Here is a 22034-nt window from a genome sequence, read left to right on the forward strand (position 1 = left end):
GGGCCCCAAAATCACTGCAGATGGTGACTGAAGCCATGAAATTAAAAGATGCTTGCTCCTTGGAAGAAAAGTTATAACCAACCTGGATAGCATATTAAAAAGCAGAGACATTACTTTGCCAACAAAGGTCCATCTAGTCAAAGCTATGGTTTTTCTAGTGGTCATGAATGGATGTAAGAGTTGGACTATAAAGAAAGCTGAGCACTGAAGAATTTATGCTTTTGAACTGTGGTGTTGGAGAAGACTCTTGAGAGTCCTGTGGACTGCAAGGAGATCAAACCAGGCCATCCTAAAGGAAATCAGTCCCAAATACTCACTGGAAGGACTGATGCTGAAGCTGGAAACTCCAATACTTTGGCCACCTGATACAAAGAACTGACTCAACGAAAAGACCCTGATGCTGGGAAAGATTGAAGGTGGGAGGAGAAGGGGACAACGGAGGATGAGATGGTTTGATGGCATCACTGACTCGATGGACATGAGTTTGAGTAGGCTCTGGGAGTTGGTGATGGACAAGGAAGCCTGGCATGCTGCAGTCCATGGGGTTGCAAGGAGTTGGACACGACTGAGCGACTGAACTGACTGACTGAGCAAGTAAGTAGCAACAGCCTTCCTTCAGCTAAAACCTTTGGGAAGGTTGAAATGACCCTAATGCTTTTAACCAGCAGTTTTCTCACTGGTTCAGTCCTTAGCATAGCATCTTTTCTCCTAAGCAACCCAAACTATTACCTGTAACAGAATCAACCAAAACTCTCTAATAAGTTCCTACAACTTCCATTTCAGCACATTTCCATATCTGGAAATTGGATTCCTCAAAGATATTTTCCATTAACTTTAGTATACTTTTAGCATTTCTCATTTTAATTCTTCAGGAACTTTTCATTCATACACTTTTCATTCATTCATACATACACTTTTCATTCATTCGTACATACATTCTAGAATACCTATTAATCAAAATGATTCCTTTACCAGAGTTGAATCTTCCATTCTCCAAGCATATGTTAAATTGAGCCAAGTTTATTTCAACATACACCAAGCCATACTTACTTGTCTAGTTCTGCCCCTTACCATATTATAATCTTGAACAAATTAATTAACTTCTTAATTTACTGACCTATACAATAGAAATAATAATACATAGATTATGTGGTATTTTTAGAAATAAATGAGAAAATGCTATATATCTGCAATGGGATAAGCATTCAGAGTCACAAAGAGTTGGACAGGACTGAGCGACTTCACTCAAGCATTCATTATTTGTTTTAATACTGTTATGTTTGTGGTTGTTAACTGTGGTTATATCAGAGTCCTGAGTATTACAGTCAGTTACTTAATCAGCCACCATGTTTTAAATGATGGCTCTATGCGAATTATTGAGCTAGAGTAGACTAGGGAAGATTGGAGAAGGAAATGGCAACCCACTCCAGTGTTCTTGCCTGGAGAATTCCAGGGACGGAGAAGCCTGGTGGGCTGCCGTCTATGGGGTCGCACAGAGTCGGACATGACTGAAGCAACTTAGCAGCAGCAGCAGCAGCAGCAGCAGACTAGGAAAGACTTTTTTTAAAAAGACTTGATTTCTGTTAACTGAAAGTTGCAATCTAGAATCCATACAACAGAAGGTCTTGAGATTTTCTGGTCCATTGTTTCCAGTGAGGTGCTCAGTTTCTACCTGCTGTTAAGAGCAAATTCTTGGCAGTTCTTTTCATGTTCACCTTTAATGATGTCTTGTTGGTAGCTTGACATTGACCAGAGTAAAAGTGCTTATACTACAGAAATTAGCAGATTCTACCAACCAAGGCTGCTGCTTCTTCCCTTTCTTCCTCTTCTTCCTTCTCCTCCTTCTTTTTGACAGCCTTTCCTAGTGTATCACTGAGTATTTACCAAATGTAGGGGACAGTCTATATGTTACGTGAGAAGGTGTCAGATGTGGCAAAAACTCAGTATTAAATAACACCAGTCAAATTGTGAGAAGATTCTTTCTTTTTTAATTGTATTTCCCTCCATATCCTTCTATCAAGGAGAAAGTTTCCTTTGAGTGTTTGCCTCTCATACTTCTCCAAATTTTCAGATCTTCATGCCCAACAAAAAGAGAGACAGACAGACAGAATGAGCAGCCTCAGACATAGCACCCTTAGCAGGCAACCCTGTCTACCTAGAAAGTAATGATTTCATCATACGTATGTTGTATTTATTTTTATGCTTACCTTCTCTTCTTGAGAGTGATACTTAGTTTCCATTTATGGCAGTGATACCAGGTTTCTTCTTAGAATTAAGTATTTAAAAAGTGAGCCAGTTTAAAGGAGATATTAAGTAAATAAGTAAATATAGTACATACAGATGGCCCATGGGCAATAGCCCAAATCATGAAGATGGTACTGATGCCAAAAGTTTGGGAAGTTGTGATACATTCTAACCATCCCATTTTGCAGTTGTTTACACTGAGACCAGAGAAGGAAAATGACTTGAACAAGGCATTTTGACATAGAACCCAGACCTCCTGTCTTATCAATGTGTGTGTTTTCCCTGATCTTTACCTGAGATGCGGTGGAGGGGGTGGGGGGGAGAAAAAATGCTTCACTCTGTAGCAGACCTAGCGTGGCTCTAAGAGACAGGTTATCTCTGGTGGCAGCTTTAAGCAGTGTATACCCTTGAGTTCAGGGTGAGCCAGCTGCAGGGATGGGGAAGGCAGCAGGGGTGACAAGTGGTGCCCTCGTGTAGAAACATTACTATTCAGTACAGGCTACCTCGGCTCAGCACCAGGGCCATGTGGAAGCAAGGCCACGAGTAAGACGTGGCTCCTGGCCTCTTCCAGCTTACATTCAGTTGGGCTTCTTGGTGTTGAGAGATGTTTACAAGATAAAACCCAAAAATGCCAGAAGTGGGCAAGGGCCCCCTACTTTTTCGTTATTGTTGTTTCTTTATTTTCTGGCTGTGCTGGGTCTTCGTTGTGGCAAGCAGTCTCTGCAGTTGCTGTGTGTGAGCTCCCTGCAGTGGGTCCTGTTGTTGCAGAGTGCAGGCACTAGGGCAGGTGGGGTCAGTGGCGGCGGCGCATGGGCTTAGTTGTCCTGGGGCAGGTGTAATCTTAGTTCCCCAACCAGGGGTCGAACCTGCATCTCCTGCATTGGAAGGCAGACTCTTCACCCCTGGACTACCAGGGAAGTCCCAGTATAACCAAATAAAAATAAGCCTTTATTCCTTCATGGAGAGTTTACAGATTAGAGCTTTCCATTCTGCATTTCCACATTTCCCCTAAAGTGAGAGGATGTCATGTAAATAGGCACATGGAAGAGCAGCTCAGTAACCTTGAGAGGACACAGACCCCGGAGTCCAGCGGACCCACATTCACACACCTGCTCCATGATACTGCTGACTTTGGGTCCTTTAGAAAGTCACTAAACCTCTCTGAGCCTCAATTTCCTCATCTCTAAAGAGTAATAACCATCACCCCTCCCAGTGTGAGGGTTAATTACCAATAAATCGCTTAGCCTCGTGCCAGGGAAATAATAAGCTTGTGACCATTGTTGAGTCTCAGCAGCATGAGAAGAAAGACTGGTTTTGGAGGAGCCCTTGAGCCTTGCAGAAATCCTCCCTGGGAAGTAATGGTTGGGACAGAAATGAGGGAGAGTGGAAAGAAAAACAGGTCTCCTTCCATCAGGCATCTGTTCGGAAGCCCCAGGGGGGAAGAGAGATGAGAACATACACTTCCTGGACCCAGTCTCGGAGCACAGTACCCTGAGCAACAGGAGACGCGAACAATTCTCCTCGTTAATGAGGCTGCGGCGCCTAATCAGCACATGGAACAGAATGCTTTTGCTTAATAGAGATCATTTCCCTGCCTCTTGCCCAACTCCCCAGCAGTGCCAGCAGCTCTTTGTTTGATGAAAGGTGGGGACTTAGAGTAGTGTGGTGGGATGGGCTGGAGGAGGTATTATTACCCTCATTACTATGATAATAGTTTAATCACGATCAATATTTATGAACATGCACAGAAGCCGTGCAATCAACCAGCAGCCCTGCAACTCGTGTTCTTGCCTAAGGAGGCTTTCCAGGGAAGCCTGGGCTGTCTCCTACCTTCCCCAGTCCCTCTGAAGCTCTCCAGTGGTCCTCAGAGGTTATCTCAAAATATCCATGATGGTTCCATCAGTTGTTACCTATGAAGTCTTGTTGTGATGATAGATGAATAGCATCATAATATTACCTCCTGGGACTTCTCAGGTGGCGCTAGTAGTAAAGAACCCGCCTGTCAGTTCAGGAGACATAAAAGATGTGGGTTTGGTCCCTGAATCAGGAAGATCCCTGGAGGAGGGCATGGCAACCCACTCCAGTATTCTTGCCTGGAGAATCCCATGGACAAAAGAGCCTGGAAGGTTACAGTCTGTAGGGTCTCAAAGAGTCGGACACAACTGAAGCAACTGAGCACAGACCCTCTTTGCTTTTCAAAGTGGATCCATAAGCCATGATCTGGATTTTATCCTCAAACTTAGGTGAATTGTTTTGTGAACAAAGTTATGGCAGGGTAGGGGGCAGCATATGCAGTAATGAATCCTTTGAAGTCAGATCCATTTTTGTTCAAATTCTAGGTTTGCCTCATGTTAGCTGTGTTCCCTGGGGAAAGCAGCTTAACCTCTCTGAGTGGTAGTTCCTTCACTTGTAAAATGAGAAGACATGTTATGAAAAGAATTGGCTAGAATACTATAAATTAGTCATCCATATTTTTATGTACAACTTCATATCAAGTGACTTCCCTGGTAGCTCAGTCGGTAAAGAATCTGCCTGCAGTGCAGACCTGGGTTTGATCCCTGGGTGGGGAAGATCCCCTGGAGAACAAAATGGCAAACCACTCCAGAATCCTTGCCTGGAAAATCCCATAGACAAAGGAGCCTAGTGGGCTGCAGTCCATGGGGTCGCAGAGAGTCTGGCCCAACTGAGCTACTAACACTTTCCCTTTCACTTTATATCAAGTGTTCTTTCTGTGTTGTCTGTGAAAAGACAATTGCTTTCCCAAAATTCATAGAGCCAGTCATTGAAAAAACAATAGTGAGAGACTGAATTTAGAATCCAATACTCTCTTTCTCTTATCTGAAAAAAAAAATGTTTAGGTTCCACTTATAGGCAATTTAGAGAAATTTTATTTGAAAACATTTTGATGCTTGACTCTTGTCTTTCAAATGTGAATCACATTTTGAAAGCCAGTGATTATCTTGCTGAGCAGCAGCCTTCTGATGACCTACCCATAAACAATTTTTGACATCACAGTTCCCACATCTGGTAAAAACAGCACTTCTAAAATCCTGCCCTCCTAAAAAGGAAAGTGGAGGAAGATGGCTTCACACCGAATGTGCATCTGTGCGGCATGAACACGGTGCTGACACGGGCACAGCACTTCCCAGTTGGCCAGAAACAACCTTGATCTTCAGCGAGCATTGAAAACACTTCAGCCCCTCTGGTGGCAGAGCTCTGGGAATCCGTCATGCTGTCTGCAATTCCAGATCCACTTCAGGGTTGCGTTTTTCTCCAGTGCTCAGAAAGTGTTGGAAGGGGCTTTCACTGTAATTGTCACTTGGCCCCAAGCAAGAGCCACCGAGGTTTGCTCAACTGCTCACCCGCACACACAGTCCCAGTACATCCACCCACTGGCACATTCTGTCTCCCCCAAGCCGTCAGTCCCTCGGTTGGCACTTACAATTCATTCCTCTTCCCAAGATGCACTTAGAGCATCCAGATTATGTATTGAGGGGGGTTTTTGCTAGGTTTTGCTGCTCAGAAACAAGATTTCAGTCAAGCAAAAACCTTGAAGAAGTTACCCTGGAGAAGATACAGTCTTCCTGCAAATGCTAGAATGCTGAAAATTCTATCGCTGGTTTTGTTCTTTTTGCAATAATTTCTTATGAAAGAAATATACATACATATTTGAAATGTGAAATAGTACAGAAACACAGTAATAATTTTTTAAAAGCAACAGTTGTCAGTCCCATCTCTTTCCACTCTCAATCCCTTATTCCACAAGGGACCCTTTTAAACAAGTTGGCTTTTCTCTTCCTAGCTCTAAGTGCTGTTCTTAAATTGCTCTTTCTGGTTTATCGATCATAGAGATGATTTTTTCCCCTGCTGTAGTAGGTAGAGCGTTACTCACTGTACTCTCTCTGTTTCTCCTCCCAGCTCCCTTCTATTAGGTACATCTATATTACCAGCACTCTCTTGGAGTCTTTATCACTTTACATAATTCCCATCCACCTTAAGTTCTTGTTTGATCCACAGGATGAGGCTCTTGACACTCATGGCTTCTTCCTTCCCCTTGCTTCTTCTTCCAACTGATCTCGTGTTCTGATATGAGAATTGAATGACACACCTCTTCATTCTTATCACTAAAAAACGTAATAACCTATATGTATGAATGTCTCTTGAATCTAGACCAGAAGTGTCCAATAGAACTTTATTCAATGACAGAGCTATTCTGTATCTCACCTGTCTGATACAATAGCCACCTGTACTTGAAATGTGGCTAGTTCAACTAAAAAGTTGGATTTTTAGTTGCATTTCTTTTTCAGTTATCTAAATTTAAATAGCCGCTTGTACCTGTCTGATAGTGCAGCGCCAGACCAAGCTCAATATACAGGTTTGACAACCTAGAACAACCTGATTTTCCAACAGAAATGATATGAAGAGCTGACACACAGTTCTTACTGTGAACCAGGAGCTATTCTGAAAACTCACTTAATAACCCGTCTACTCCATGAAAAGTTCTATTATCCCCATTTTATCGATGAGGAAAGTGAGGCATAGAAAAGTGAAGTAAATTGTCTAATAAGTGGTAGGTCTAGAATTTGGCCCCACGTCATCTAACCCCAGAGCCTGTGCTCTCCGCTGCTTCTCCACACTGCCTCTAAGCCCTGTTAGAAATGCCCATGTCCTTTTTCACATAGTTCCAATCTGCTGATTAATGATGGACCACGCTTCTCCCATGTTATTGGCCTGAATGATGCTTATCATAGGGGCTTATGTGCACGTATAGCCCATTCCATTTCTGCCACACAACAAAAGAGAGCATGAGAACTAGAGACTGAGGAAACAGAAGGGCACATGTAGGGACGCAAGGCAAATTAGCTGATTTTACTAACGGAATAGAAAGGCTGTTCATTTGGCCTGCGGTTCCAACAGTAGTAACAGTAGCAAGTACTGAGCACTTGCTGTGTCCTTTATTATGCCCCGTGTGTGTATCATCTTAGTTAAACCTCATGACAGCCCAGAGAGGCACAGATGACGTATCTCAAAGGTACCGAGAATATTAATAAGGTGGTTCATACAAAACACTGAAAACAGTGCGTGGCGCAGAGTGACTAGGCAGCACGCACTGCCTGTTGTAATCTTGCTGCCTCCCTGCCGGTCCTGCCCGCTGGGCCCTGCTGCGTTATCTGGTACCTGTGCAAAGGGTCTTTATTTATCTCTGTTTTTTCCCTTTCCCTGTTACTGTAGTTTTTCCTGGAGCCTCATTTCCAGAGCTCTTGTTAATATGAAAATATTATTAACCTTTTGTTTTCCTGCTAGAGTATTTATGAACTTTCCAAGGTGTGGGAAGTGTTCCCTGCTTCACATCCTTCCTAGCAGCTGCCTCATACACCATCTAAGAGTTGCATTTCTGTAAGAAATCCAGAGAAGACCCTGAGCTCTGTTCCCTATTATCATAGATAAGGACAGGAGGCCAACAGGCTGGACAAGTAGACAGTCAACTAGTTAATGGTCATACTGAGATGAGACATGTACATTTCATGATTTTTCCCTACCCTCATCCCAATGGCTTCCACTTAAGCACGTTCTAGTCCAGAGGTCAGAAAATTTCTTCTGGAAAGAGCCAGATAGTAAATATTTTTGACTTTATAAGTTGCATAGTTTCTGTCACAGCAACGCATGCTCTGCCTTGTAGCATGAAAGCAGCTATCAGCAAGATGTAAATGAATGGGTATGTCTGTGTTCCAGTAAAACTTTATTGATGAACACTGAAATGTCAATTTCTTGTCATTGTCTCATGTCAGGAAATATGATTCTTCTTTAGATTTTCTTTCACTTAAAAATGTGAAAACCATTCTTAGCTCGTGAGCTACACAAAAACAGGCAGCAGACTAGATTTGACCCACAGGCAAGAGTTTGCCAACCTTTTTGCTAGTCTGTAAACTACAACTAAGAACTCACTTGGTACAGTCACTCCCAGCTAACTACATGTGAGTTAGACACTAGTAACAATATTAGCTAATATTTCTTAAGCTCTTACTGTGTACCAGTTATTGTGTTATTCCAGAGAGCACTGGAAGCTTCTATCCTGGGTACAGAATAAAGAGTACCATGCTCAGCAAGTCATTCTTTCAACACTTTTTAAATTTTTTATTTTATATTGGAATATAGTTGATTGACAATTTTGTGTTCATTTCAGGTATACAACAAAGTGATTTAGTTATACATACACACATATCTACTCTTTTTCAGGTTATTTTCCATATAGGTGATTACAGAGTGTTGAGGAGAGTCCCCTGTCTTTGTTGATTATTTTTCATTTAGCCTCTACTGTATACCAGGCAGTGTAGATAGTGAGGAGAAAAAAAAGAAATTCTTATTCCTCATGGAGCCTACAATCTAGACATGAGGATAGTGATAAATGATAAAATTCAACTAATAAAGATAAAATCATTTTATAGATGGTAGTGGCACGATCTATGATACTGAGATACCGAACTGCCTCAACTCTCAAAAAATAAAAAAAAGCCGATTTCTAAGATTTTCTTGGTTAGGGAAATGGAAAAAGAGGCAAAATAGCATCATGATCTTTGCAGCAGATATTTCACAAGCCAAGCGCTGAAGTAGATATTGCTGGGCCCTTGAAAGAGCAGTGTGGTCAGCATTTTTTAGGCAAAGGCAGAGAAATCAGCTCAGAGCTCTTGTGAAGTCAAACAGGAATGGGTGGAGTCAGCTCGTGCAGAGAATAAATCGTTGGCTTGGTTGGTTTTTGTCTTTTTTTTTTTTTTTTTTAAGGGACCACAGGGAGAAAGAGAGCTCAGGCAGTCGCTAATGCAGTGGTATCTGTTCTGACTTCTTTTTTCTTCCATCTTTGCGTCCTACCCACCAGATTTCTGTTTGCAAAAAGGGCCTAATCCACTTTTTTTTCTTGTCTGTGCATTGATTTAATAGTATCAAACCCTGAGGTCCTCGTGGTCTGCACCTGGGTTGCTTTTTCCCCTAATGAAGCAAGAGAAGTGGTTTAAGCCCCCGCCGTGCTCCCTGTCAGAGCCACACAATGATTAACTCAGGTCCCCTTATTAGGACCGGGCAGAAGAAAATCCCTTAGTCATCAGCATTGTGAAAATCCCAGAATGGTGAGTGTTCAATGAAAAGATTACCTTTGGGCACCTGAAAAATAATGGGGGAGCTCAATAGAGTAACCATTAAGCCTGTCTACACACGCTAAGTCAGGTGGAGGGTCTAGGTAATTAGCTGGGACATTCAAAGCCAGAGAAACCGTTTTGGACCTTCTGCCCTGATCGGCACAGATTATTATTCAAATCCCTCAAATATTTTTCGAGCAAAAGCCATTTTAGGTTGTGTCTACATACAATGAGAAACAAGACTTAAATATGACTGGTTAATAAAAGTGGTTTGATAGATTTTTTTTTTAAACTGGATTATAGACAGCTTGGGGGATGTGAGGTTCAAAGCTGTAACTTACTGCCTGTGTGACTTTAAGCCAAATTGCTTCCTTTCTTTCGGCCTCAGTTTTGTCAGCTGTAAAATGGGATTGTTAATAGGACTCTTTTTCAAAGATTGTTGTGAAGATTGAATATAACAAGTGCAGTCTTCCTAACTCAGCACCTGGCAAGTAGGAAGCACTCAAGAAATGTTACTTATGAGTCGTGGCGGGGGACATGACTCATTCTGGGTGTTTGGAGAGATTGTGCATTTAGACACCATCCAAGGAAGGGGCCGTGAGTCAAGCATCAGTGGCTTCCGTCCCTGTCCCCTAATGCAGTGCCCAGAACCTGGGAATTGTTCTTTCCTGAAGACCTGTGAAAATACGACCTTCACCCTTGGTCTCCAACTTCTCCTAGTTTGTGTGTCTCTTCTGAACCCAGAATTGGCTCTGTCTGGTCAAGGGGTGAGGGTGGGGTGTTTATGGATACTGCTAGAGAGGAGGCAGGCATTCTTTGTCCCACCATAGGGGATGGTGGGAAAGTAGGGAGTCTCAGGAAATGAAGTCTGGCTGAAGTCACAGTTCTTGCCTCTCCCTTGGAGGACGGTTGGGTCCCTATAGAGAAAGGATGGTATCTGGGCAAACCCCTCTCCCTCAGCCTTTTCTCCTGTGCCACAGGGCACTTAGCTTTGTACCAGTGAGTGCTAGGGATATGTGGTTGGATGTACAGAGCGCCCTGACTTGGAGAATTGCCCTCTCACTTGTGCCCTGGCTCGGGCAGCCTGAAGAAGGGAGTAGAAGGGAACACTGCCTGGGTGTTCTAGAGAGGGGTCCATTGCATATGGTGTTCACGGAATTGACAGGATGTTTGCCAGACTGAGAACCAGCTAAGATACCTGCTGGAAACCTGGGGAGATTCCAGCATCCTTTTTATGGTGAGAAATTGCTCATGGACTAGACATGAGCAGTGAAACTGTCACCATGGCCACTGGGATGTGGAGCTGGTACTTGATCTACACCAGGAATCCAACATTGGAGTAAGAAGAGGTACAGGTAGTAGCTTTTACCACATCTTCAGCGCTGTTCTTCACCCTTAGCTGGATTACCTCGTCCAGTCCCCTCCGTATTCCTTTGAGGAACATTATAATTGTCCCATTTGCAGAGTAGGCTCAGAAGTTAATTAACTTGGTCAAAGTCACCTGGTGTGCGCTCAGATTTTCTGACCCTTGACAATGATTTGAAAATCCCTATTGAGTTGGGAGGATCTGGTGCTTCCTCTCTGCTTAGCATATAGCTGGCCAAAGACAGAGTCCTGTGGATACTAAAAAAAAGCACCTAAAGGTAGCACGTAAAGGTTACATTAAGCAGGAAAGGGCTCTCTAGGGGCCACAGTTGGATCCTGGTTCTGTCAGCTTACTCACTCTGCTACATCTCGACATGTACTGAAAAAACAGACAAACGAAAAAACAGAACTAATGATAGCTTTCTATCTTTTTTTAAATTTTACTTATTTACTCATTTTCGGCTGTGCTGGGTCTTCTTTGCTGCACACGAGCTTCCTCTAGTTGTAGCAAGCGGGGGCTACTCTCAGTTGCAGTGCACAGCCTTCTCCTTGCGGTGGCCTCCCTTGCTGCAGAGCATGGGCTCTGGGGCACCCAGGCTCAGTAGTTGCAGCACACGGGCTCAGCAGTTGTGCCTCTGGGTCTCTAGAGCACAGGCTCAGTAGTTGTGCACAGGCTCAGTTGCCCCATGACATGTGAGATCCTCCTGGACCAGGGATCGAACCCATGTCCCTGCATTGCAATGTGGATTCCTAACCACTAGACCACCAGGGAAGTCCCAGCATTCTGTCTCTTAAGAAGATGAGCAACAGACAACGGGAAGCAGCCTTAGAGGTAATCTCTCATGTGAGGAAAGGTTCACGTCGGAGCATCTTGCATGCCTCGTGCTTGAGCTCCTCCAGCAAGGTGTCCTTGGTCACAGAGACAGCCAGCGCCTGGCTGGACCAAGATAGCTATTTTCACCTTCCTTTAGAGTCCCATGGTGTTCCTCATCCTTCCTGATTGTATGTTCGAGAATTACCATGACCTAGTTCAACCCTTCTACGTTGAAGGTCCTTGCTGAACTACATGAAGGTTTTCATTTCCTTTGCCATTAGCCCTTCCTTTTCCAAACACTTCTCCTTCACTTTTCTTGTAGAAGACACTTCCAGACCGCCCTGGGTCCTCAACATCTTCCTTCAAGTTCAGTGGCCAGAACCAAAAATGATACAGCACATCTTTCTAAATAATAATAGGACCACAACTTATTCTGAGCTGTTTTTTATTATGGGATGGGAGAAAGGTTAATAAGGTTAAGTGCAAGTCAGCAGTTATCAAGTTTTTAAAAAAGACCCCTGAACTAAGCGCTGGTGCATGCAGCAGAGGGGATGATTTTCATCCTGATACAGAGTTTACCTTATCTTCCCAATCTGATTTGAAAGGAATAGGCTCTGACTGGTGTCCTTTTCTGGGTTAAAACTGCATGTTAAAACTGCATGTTGGTGGGAAGAGTGGGCGTGTTGAAAGGTTGATCATTTCAGCTGTAGCAAAACTCTTACCAACTGCCAAGCACTCACTCAACAGAGCAAAGGAGGCAATTTGTAGCTGAGAAGAATTATTTTGTCAGCAACTGCCTGCCTGACCACTGAAGCTTACCTTCCTCACGCTTTCCACCAGTGGTGAGAAGATCGGGAGTTCAAAAGGAAAAGTTAGGGCTCAGGAGCCCCGCATGTTAGTTGGGCTTCTCTGCCTTTTGGCCCAGGTCACGATCAAATAAATTTTTAAATTCGGTGGGTTTTAATATTCTAAATTGTCAATAGATAAGATTAATAGCTCTCCCCACTTTTGCAGGTTGGCTTAAAAAAGAAACAATACATGAAAATGTTTTGCAAAGTGAAAAATATTATATAAATGTTAAATGTTAATGTACATAGAGGAGACATGAAAGGAGAGTCACCCTCATGCTCAAACTAAATTCTAGAACAGGAATAAAGAGGAAATAGTTCAGGTTGAGAATCATTTAGCAAAATGTTAATTATGCAAAATCTAGAAAGCTTTCCTCATACTCCCCATAACAGCCCAGAATGGGTTCACTCCTTCACCCACCATGCTTTGCAAGTACCCAGCTTTATATGCAACCCTTTGGGCTTTCAGACTGACTCCTGCAGTGACTTCTCCATCTTGTCTGCTTATCCCTTAAGCATCCTGAAGCCAGCACTGGTCACTAGCTTCTTCTTCCTTCTACAGATTTTCCCTGAGTGCCCTTTCTAAGCCAGGTACCAAATGAGTTACAGGAGACAACTATGGGCAAGACATGACATTGTGTGGGAGACAGACATTGCAGAGAAATGACTGAATTGCAGTTGCGATCAGAGCTGCAAAGAAAAAAAAATGTAGGGTTCTCAGAGAATTTGTAACAGGATACTCTGGGAATCGTCTAGGGTGTTGGTGATTTCAGAAGATAGGACGCATTGTCCTCTCAATAATTGACTAATCAGTGTGTATTCCACCCTTCAAAGTTTACGAAACACTTTCTCATACATTTTGTCACTTGATCAGGTGGTATCAACCCTACAAAGTACACAGTGCTATCACCCTATTCTAGAAATTGAGTAACCTAGGAGAAGGGACTCCAAAGTGATGATCTGAAGGTCAACTATTAACAGTTCTGTCACTTACAGAACTTTTGACTCCAAATCCTGAACTCTTTCCACTCTTCCCATTGGCTCACTGATTTCTCCTTTTTTGTTGTTGTTTAGGTTTTTAATTGTGGTAAAAGTCACATAATATAAAACCTACTATTTTAACCATATTTAATGGTACACTTCAGTGACACTAAGTACATTCACATTGTTGTACAACTCTCACCATTATCCATCTCCTAAAATTGTCACCTTCCTAAATTGAAACTCTCTCCTCATTAAACACCAAGTCCTCAGTCTCCCACCCCACACACCCCCCAGCCCTTGGCATCTATGAGTATACTTTCTGACTCTATGAATTTGACTATTCTAGGTATCTTGTGTAAGTGGAATCAGAAAATATTTGTCTGCACCTAATGTAGATTGGAATGCATTTTTAAGGTTAACTTTATATATACCCTAAGAGTTGACATTTTAAGAAGTGACTTTGAGAAAAGAGCAACAGGGACAAATACCCCCTTGGATGTTTTCCTGGGAGACATGTGGGTAAATGTGATTCCAGTACTGGGGTGCAGCGGGAGGGGAGGGTGCTAAAATCCTACTTGGCTTGCAGCCAAAAAATCCAAACATAAAACAAAAGCAATATTGTAAAAAATGTGATGAGGACTTTAAAAATGGTCCACATCAAAATAATAATTGTTTTTTAAAGGGGAGGGAGGAAAATGCAGAACTCCCACACTAGGTCCAGTGTGTCAGTAAAACTTTGCTGTCTTTCTCTTTTTCTCTCCCTCCCTCTCTCTCGCTCTTTTTCTCTCCAAAACAGTGGGTCTCTCTTGGAGAAAAAAATAGCAAACAGATTTTATTGTTTTAGTACCTTTCTTGTGTTTCCTGGTCAGCTCTGTCTGCCAGCAGATTGTTTTAACTCTGATGGTGATACAGCATCGAGCTGTGAACAACTAAAAATAAACACCAGCCTCACTTCCATCCTCTCCTTTCCTCCTTAGGTGAAGGCAGCTTCCAAATACGTGGATGTGCCTGTGAGTATTTGAAAACTGTTTTTCATGGGGGGAGGGGTTGGCTTTCATGAGAATTTTGATGGTGCCTTTTCATTAGTTGCCACTAAATTGTATAGTCCTGACTTGAATCACCAGAAGAAAGGAAGGCAAGAATATTTCCTGGTAAAATTGTTTTGAGATGAGAAGAGGGTATGGTTTCTTTCAGCAGGAAAAAGAGATTGTATTTGAAGGTGACCCCGGTTCACTTTCGTTTCCATCTCCATTAGTTTCTCTGGCATATTTCATTCTGTTATCATCCGGCTCCCCTCCCCTACTGTGTGCACACCTTGGGAGTAGGGCGTTGAGCTAGAAATTTGCACAAACATGCCAGCATTTTTTAAAAACAAATTCAGAATTTGTTCATTTTGGGGTCAATTCTGCAATTGTTTTAAAGAAACCTTACAAAACTGCTTATAATTAGTCCAGACCTCATTAATGAAGAGAGCTCTCCAAGTTCACAGATAAAGCACTCAAAGTTGCCCAAAATTTACATTTAAATTGAGGTTAAGTACTACACATGAATGCTAGAGTGTGGGATTACCTGTGATAAATCAGGATACATTTATAGAGCGACTTGGGCCTGCCTATTAGCAAAGTAAAATTGGAGAGATTTAAATATATTCCAATAAAGGGGAAAAGAAAATGATTCTGTTTCTCCATTTCTGACAAAAGAGGTGTGAGTCTATTATAAAATATTAAATTTAAAGAGCTTATCTCAACAGCCACCAAGGGCCTTGTACTGAGCGTTTCTCATTCTGAACGTGGTTAAGTACCCTCCTTGTTCAAATACTTATTTGTTAAAATTTGTTTTTTTCTAAAAGGATTTATATTAACATTTAAATTCATTTCCCCAGGAAGCTCAGTGTGTAATGGTTTATTGGCTTATTTCTCAAAGGATGGCAAAATGGAAAATTGGAGGGAGTTTAACATTAGCATATATTTTGTTTGTTTAATGAAAGAATGTACAATCAATAATTATGCTTTGAATTTATATAATACTTCTCACTGGGGGACCCCTGACTCCTTCACGTAGATAGTCCTTATAATGGAGAAGAGAAAAAGCTCACATACCTGGAGCTAGGAGAGAAGTAATGTTTTTTCACAAAAGCCCCAGAGTAGAAACTTCCAGTCTACAGGGAACAGACTACTCAAGTTTTCTGAGCCTGGTTCTCCATCCTTAAAATAGGGATTAAAAACGCACGTCACAGATTCACTGTGCAGATTACATGGCGCATACATGGGACACTCTCTAGCTATTTCTGCAGCAGGAGAAGGGTGGGGTGGGGGAGATATTTCTGCTCTGTTGCACAAGGGAGGAGGTGGGATGAATTGTCGACATCCAGCCTGGCCTAGCCTGGGCTTCAGCAGTCATAGAAAGGGAGTTGATAGTCCGCAACCCAAAGATCTGGTAACTGAAGTCTGTTTTCTGTTTCACCTAGAAGCAAAGGGGAGATCTCACCAATGAGATTTAAACAGGTGACCAGTGGGCAGGACCTAAATGTTTGGGGAAAAAAATTGATCTGGCAGTTGGTTCTATCAACTGAAATTATTAGGCAGTTAAAATTATTGGGGGCAGAGGTCAAAAAAAGTCAAGTTTGGTAATGTCACTTGGCTCAACGTACTTCCTATGAGCCAGGCTCAGATTTATTGTCAAGATGAGGACAAACTGGTTTCTACGTTGACACAAAAAGGAACAAAAATCAGCTAGCCAAGTTTCCTCCCCCTAAGGAGACAGAGAAAGTGATGCAGTATGTCCCCAAATGTGGTACACTTCCCATCCACAATATACAATCTCATAGGAACAAAAACTGCAACCAAGCCTTATAAATAACCTCCGTGTGTGAGGCATTGTTTGAAGCACTTTACGTTTAACCTGCACAACAATCCCCCTTCAAGATGAGGAAACGGTGGCCCTGCGAGGTTGGCTTGCTGAGGATCCCACGGTTCATAAGAGGCACAGCTGAGCCTTCAAGTTCTTAAACACTACATCATCTGCCGGATATGATTTCCTTTAGTGCATAGACAAACATCTTTTTTTGGAAAACTGAGAAATTATTTTAATGAATATCAGAAAAAATACGATTGGCATGTCAAATGTGCTCTTTCACCGTGATTTCACCCATCAGTACGCCTTGGGGACATAGCTAAACTTTAAAAATAAGTTCCTTAGAGTATTTTGCAGCAAATCCCTGGTGGCTCAGACAATAATATTATAGCAAATATTTTAATAAATAATTTTCCAGAAAACATTAGTACAGGATACACATGTACTATATATACACTGTTCACCCAGAGTAAATAATAGTTTACTTCTCAATAATTATTTACTTCTCAAAACAGCCCTAGGAGGGGAGTAATAGGACCATCGTGTTTCACAGTGAGGAAACTGAGGCGCAGGGAGATTCAGTGGCTGCCGTGGTCACCTGACGAGTTGACGGGTACATGAACATTCAGGTGCTCGCGGTTTGATACGTAGAGCCACCGGCACTGGCTCCCAAGAGTCAATGGTGTGTGTTTGCTTCCAACTCTGCCTTCAATTGAGGGCACATTGGCAGCTCAAACTCAGCCTTGGAGGGAGTATTTACACCACGAAACTGTCAAGCACTACACTTCAAGCTTGGTTGTTTTGTTTGATTGTTTTTGTCTTGAAGAGCGAGTCTACCAGCTCCCAGCAAATATCACCTATTAAATCAGTAGTCCCCAAACCAGAATGTGCAGAGGTGATAGTTGGCAAGGTTTTTTTGGTTTGTTTTGGTTGTTTTTGCTGTAGAGATTCCCAGCCCCTTGCCTCTGGAGATTCTGACTCAGCCATTCTGGGGTGAAGCCTGGAGATCTCTAAGAAGCTGCCCACTAGATTCTGGTATTCTGCACAACTCTGGGATCCAGTGGCTAAATCAGTGATTGACCTTTGTTCTATACTGGAAGCATAGGGAGTTTTTTTTTAGAAGTATCACTCTGAGGTTGCTTGACAGCTTAAAGCAGAATCTCTGGGTGTGGCGTCTAGGCATTAGTATCTTTCAAGCTTCCCATATCCTTCTCATTTGCAGCCAGGTTTAAGAACTCTGAGATAAAATCATCTTTTAAGTTGTCTCTAGTTCCGGTGAGCTGACCTCTGTTGCCTGTAAGGTTTTTGGCACACGGTTTGTTGGTTTAGTTTCTTGTGGGGACTGGTATTTAGTTACCGTCGACGTTTGTCTCTTAATTATCTACACTAACAGAGGGAAGCGCTGTTACCATTCAGAACATTGCACGATCCCCAAAGCACATCTCTTTGTCTTAGGTGGAGTGTTCCACCCTTCAGTACGGAGCAGATTTGCATTCCTAGTTAGGGCTGGCTTTAGGATGCTGGAAATTTGAATTCATTTCCCTCAAGCTGAGAAATATCCTGGGAGGAACACGCCATGATTAAAATGTCCTATTTCTTCCAGCCACCAAGTGGCTTCTTCAAATTATGTCTTCCATACATGGATTTATAGTTAACTATATGGGGATTTATATAGTCATTATTTGTTTAATTATTTTTTAAAATCTACACCTCATGATGTCAGTCTGTCCAAGGCACATTTAAAATAAACAATGCAATTGTGAAATATTAAAAACCATCCTGTAATTTTTTCCCATGTTACTAGATAGCCATGTGGTTTAAAGTGAAATGAAAGTCGCTCAGTTGTGTCTGGCTCTTTGCAACACCGTGGACTGTAGTCCATGGAATTCTCCAGGCCAGAACACTGGAGTGGGTGGCCTTTCCCTTCTCCAGGGGATCTTCCCAACCCATGGATCAAACCCAGGTCTCCAGCATCACAGGCTGATTCTTTACCAGCTGAGCCACAAGGGAAGCTTCGTTTATCTAATAACATCAGTTGTTCAAGAATATTTTTCATCTATAACTACAAGTTAGCTTGTTGGTCACTGAACAGTTACAAGTGTAACCATTTTGGTTGAAAACCTGCTTAGAATGTGTTGCACAACCTTCTCTACCTTTTTAAACGGGAACTGACAGTACTCGTACCTTTTCCCTGTGACCAGGGATCCGCAGTGGCCATTTAGTGACCTGGTCCCCCAACGACTTCCCAAGACATAGCCCTTCACAGCCCCAAACCTCAGTGTATGCTGAGTCTACATGTCTGATGCTCCAGTTTGGCAGCCTTCTCCCAAGAGCTAAGGGTATCAGGAAAGGTAATAATGTCTGTCAGCACCTCTGTTTCAAATAAGTCCCCTCATCATCCTTCCTGGTCCACCAAAGGATGGAAAACAGGCTTGTCAGAATTGGACAAATAGCTGGTCAAAAACGTGGGGACCAGAGGACTTTGAGAAAACACATTTTCATGCAGACTTGGTCTTTTTTTTTTGACACTGGTTTCTCTGAAGCAACTTTTTTCTTCTTGGTTCCAAAGTAGATTCCAAAGGTAGGTAAGGTCATGAAGTGATATAATCTTGTGGGGGATGCGGGGGCGAGAATCATAAAGGCTCATGTTTAAATAGCAATTTATGGCCTTTGAGGCAGTTTAACTTCATTATTTTAGCTGGTGATAGTAATAATCCTTGAAGGTAAGTAGGGGAGCTATTATTAATCCCATTTTACAGATGGTTATAACCAAAGCCCAGAGAAGTTGAAATGACTTTCAAAAGCTCCATTGTGTAGGGGATCAAATAAAAATACATGTAGTGTGACTGAGTAGTTAAATAAGGAGGTGCGACAGAGACTTATTCATTCATGGTTTTGTTCATTTGGGAAATATTTAGTGAACACATACCATGTGCCATCATTTCTGTGCTGAGGATACAATAAAAAAAAATAGATCAGATAAGGTCCCTGTATTCATGGACCTTATGTGCTAAATAGGAGAAAACAAAAAGCAATTAAATAGATTATACAGTGTCAGATATTGGTGAGTGCTATGAAGAAAAATAAAAGCTCAGTCAAAAACTCAGTTTTTTTAACTACCTGGGTGAGCTGAACTGCACTAATATTTATTTTCAAAGTTTTTATATGCATTTTCAAAGCATAAATGAAAAGCCCCTTTGAGGACAGCAATTTAGTGAAAAGAGAAGGAGGGGTGAAAATAACCGTTATTGTAGATCGCTGTTGTGGTTACAAATAGGTCTGCTGAATTTGGCTTTGAATCTTAGCTCTAAGATGGCTGTCTGCATCCAGGAAAAGTCAACATCTGCCACAAATATCACCAGGGAAGAAATGGAAACAATAATAAGTTTCTCAAGTGCCCCAGGAAGGGGTGCCCATCCCCGCTGAGGACGCCCTGTGATGTGCGGCTGCCAAAGGGAGTAGAGGAGAGAGTTGCCAGCTTAGAACTGATAGCTATCACTTCCATCTCATTGGAGAACCTCTATGGTTTCGTATCATAAAACTGCAACAATTTATAGGACCATCACACAACCTGCTCAATCCATTCGCTGAAAACTGCTTGAAAGTGTAGCAGTTGACTACTGCAGCTTTGAGTTGTCCTCATTGTTTTTCAAATTAATACCTTGTCATTGTTTCAGCAGGTGTTAAGAAATGTTACTAGCATCCCAGGGGCCAGGCATTGGCCCTTTGCTTGATAATTGTTTGCTTTGTATCAGGAAATAAAAAAAAAAAAAAATACAGTCCTACTGTTTCCAAACCTTCCTCATTTTCACCCTGGAAATTACACAGAAGTGTTAACTAACTTCAATTTGCAGTGCCTGACAGTCACGGCTGGTAGAGAAATGATACTTTGTGATCTAAGGTAAAGTCACAGTAATGAAAACTACTCTTTTTAGTTATTAGCAAACATGCATATCGACTGTGGAAATTTAAGGGGTTTGTGGCAGCTCTCCTAATGACCCATATTACAGTGTTTTAATAGGTTTCTTTGGAGATAACTTTGATTGTGACATCTCAAGCAGTATGCATTCTTAGTTTAGTTTTTCTTACCATAAATGATTTTGTAACCACTGAATGAGACCACCTGCTTACCTTTCCAGAACGTCTAATTTATTTAAAAGTCTAATCCTTCCCCCTCCCCATCTTTTTGAATCCTTGGACTCTAAAGCTATACCAGGAAGCAAAGACAATTGGTTGAATGTCTCCTTTGAGTAAAGTAATAAGGAAATACTCACTATGTACTCAGGTTAAACTACCCCCACAATATGACTTGGGTAGGAGGTGGTATAGATTGAAATAGAATTTTTTTACTTGTCATATCCTCAGTGTTTTAAATTGAGGGGATCAGGGAAAGCTGTCATTTGTCTAATATTATTTAAGGACAGACAGTGGAAGATAGAGTATTTTTGAGTATTTTTTGATGGAGCTTTCAACCGAAAGAAAAACCAGAGAATATCTCTGGGTTATCTGGTGAAGATTTATCCATTAGAGTATATTTGCCAGAAAAAAAAAATTAAAAATAGGGGGAAAAAAAACCTGTACGACCCTGCAATCTCATTCAACCTGCCAGGTTGAATTTCTAGAAAGAGCTGGAGATTTTAATATCAGTTTCAGTTCCTGGAATTTCTGTCCAGGCTGTGGATAGTGATGCTGTTTATGGTGGAGCCTCTGGATACCGTGTGCTCCAGACAGCTCCCGGCTCTAGGGGAGAGCTTCAAACTCCAGGGGAAGTGCTGGGGGTCCAGGCAGGGTGAAGTGGGCAGGGTATGCAGGGGTAGTCGAGATAGAGCCACTGTCTGAGAATTCCATGTTCACGTTCTCCTGTTTCTTTGCAGAAACCTGGGATGGACGTGGCCGATGCGTACGTGACTTTCGTCCGCCACTCTCAGGATGTCCTTCGTGATAAGGTCAATGAGGAGATGTATATAGAAAGGTTATTTGATGTAAGTAAATGCCTTCTCCTCCTTGAAGGCCAAGGAGGAGACCCTCCAAAATGTGACAAAATAAAGAGACAGGAGGATAAGTCACATTTTGAGAAAATGGATTGGTCCTGATGCAAACTTAATCTTTTCCTTCCCCTCCGCCTTAGGCTCTTATCTGTCCTGTGTCTGTCCCCAACCCTCCCTCGCGTGGCCGTGTCTCAGTCCCCACCTGTGTGATACATAGCGCGGCACACAGCCTCGCACAAGCCGGCTCCTCCCTGCACGAAGCTTGTGAGGTGGCAGCTTCCTCTAACTGGCAAAGACCTTCCTGGGTCATGGTTCCCCTTCTTGCAACCCAGCCCTGCTTTAGGGAGATGCTCCCTGCCGTCTGGGAGACTGCGACTGGCCCCTCTCCTGAGGGTGGTTCACAGCTGTGGCATGCAGCTGTTGCAGGAAACGTAGCATCGTTATCACTTCAAAGATGATTGCGTTTCTGGAAGACTAGAAATCTTTAGCTAACCCTGGGTTTTGGCAAACACTTAATGTTAGTTACTTGTTCTTTTGCTGTTCTAAACCGGGGTGTCCCTTCCCCACCTCTCCCACCCCACCCACTTAAAAATTTGGAAAAAGAAGCAGGGGTATAAAGAGCAGTTACATCAGGCTGCCAGACCTGGCTTGAAGTTCAGAGAACACATTTCTGAGGGGTACTAGTTATCAAGTAAACTTACTTCCACTGTGACTACATCTGCACTCTCAAAGCAAACTACTGAGGTCAAAAGCAAAAAATAAAAAGGAATCTGCTTCGGTCTCAAATTTTCTGCCTCTTTCAGGCCAA

General features: G+C 42.4%; 1 protein-coding gene across 1 annotated transcript in view; it reads left to right on the top strand.

The window, feature by feature from the left end:
- Nucleotides 1-22034, top strand: part of CADPS (Ca++-dependent secretion activator) — a 439169-nt gene that overhangs the window by 379504 nt on the left and 37631 nt on the right. Inside the window, exons 25-26 of the mRNA XM_010851925.1 lie at nt 14363-14395; nt 21113-21220. Of these exons, the coding sequence (XP_010850227.1) occupies nt 14363-14395; nt 21113-21220 (141 nt within the window). The remainder of the gene's footprint in view (nt 1-14362; nt 14396-21112; nt 21221-22034) is intronic.

The sequence above is a fragment of the Bison bison genome, unplaced genomic scaffold (assembly GCF_000754665.1).
Source record: "Bison bison bison isolate TAMUID 2011002044 unplaced genomic scaffold, Bison_UMD1.0 scf7180017864304, whole genome shotgun sequence".
Classification (NCBI taxonomy): domain Eukaryota; kingdom Metazoa; phylum Chordata; class Mammalia; order Artiodactyla; family Bovidae; genus Bison; species Bison bison.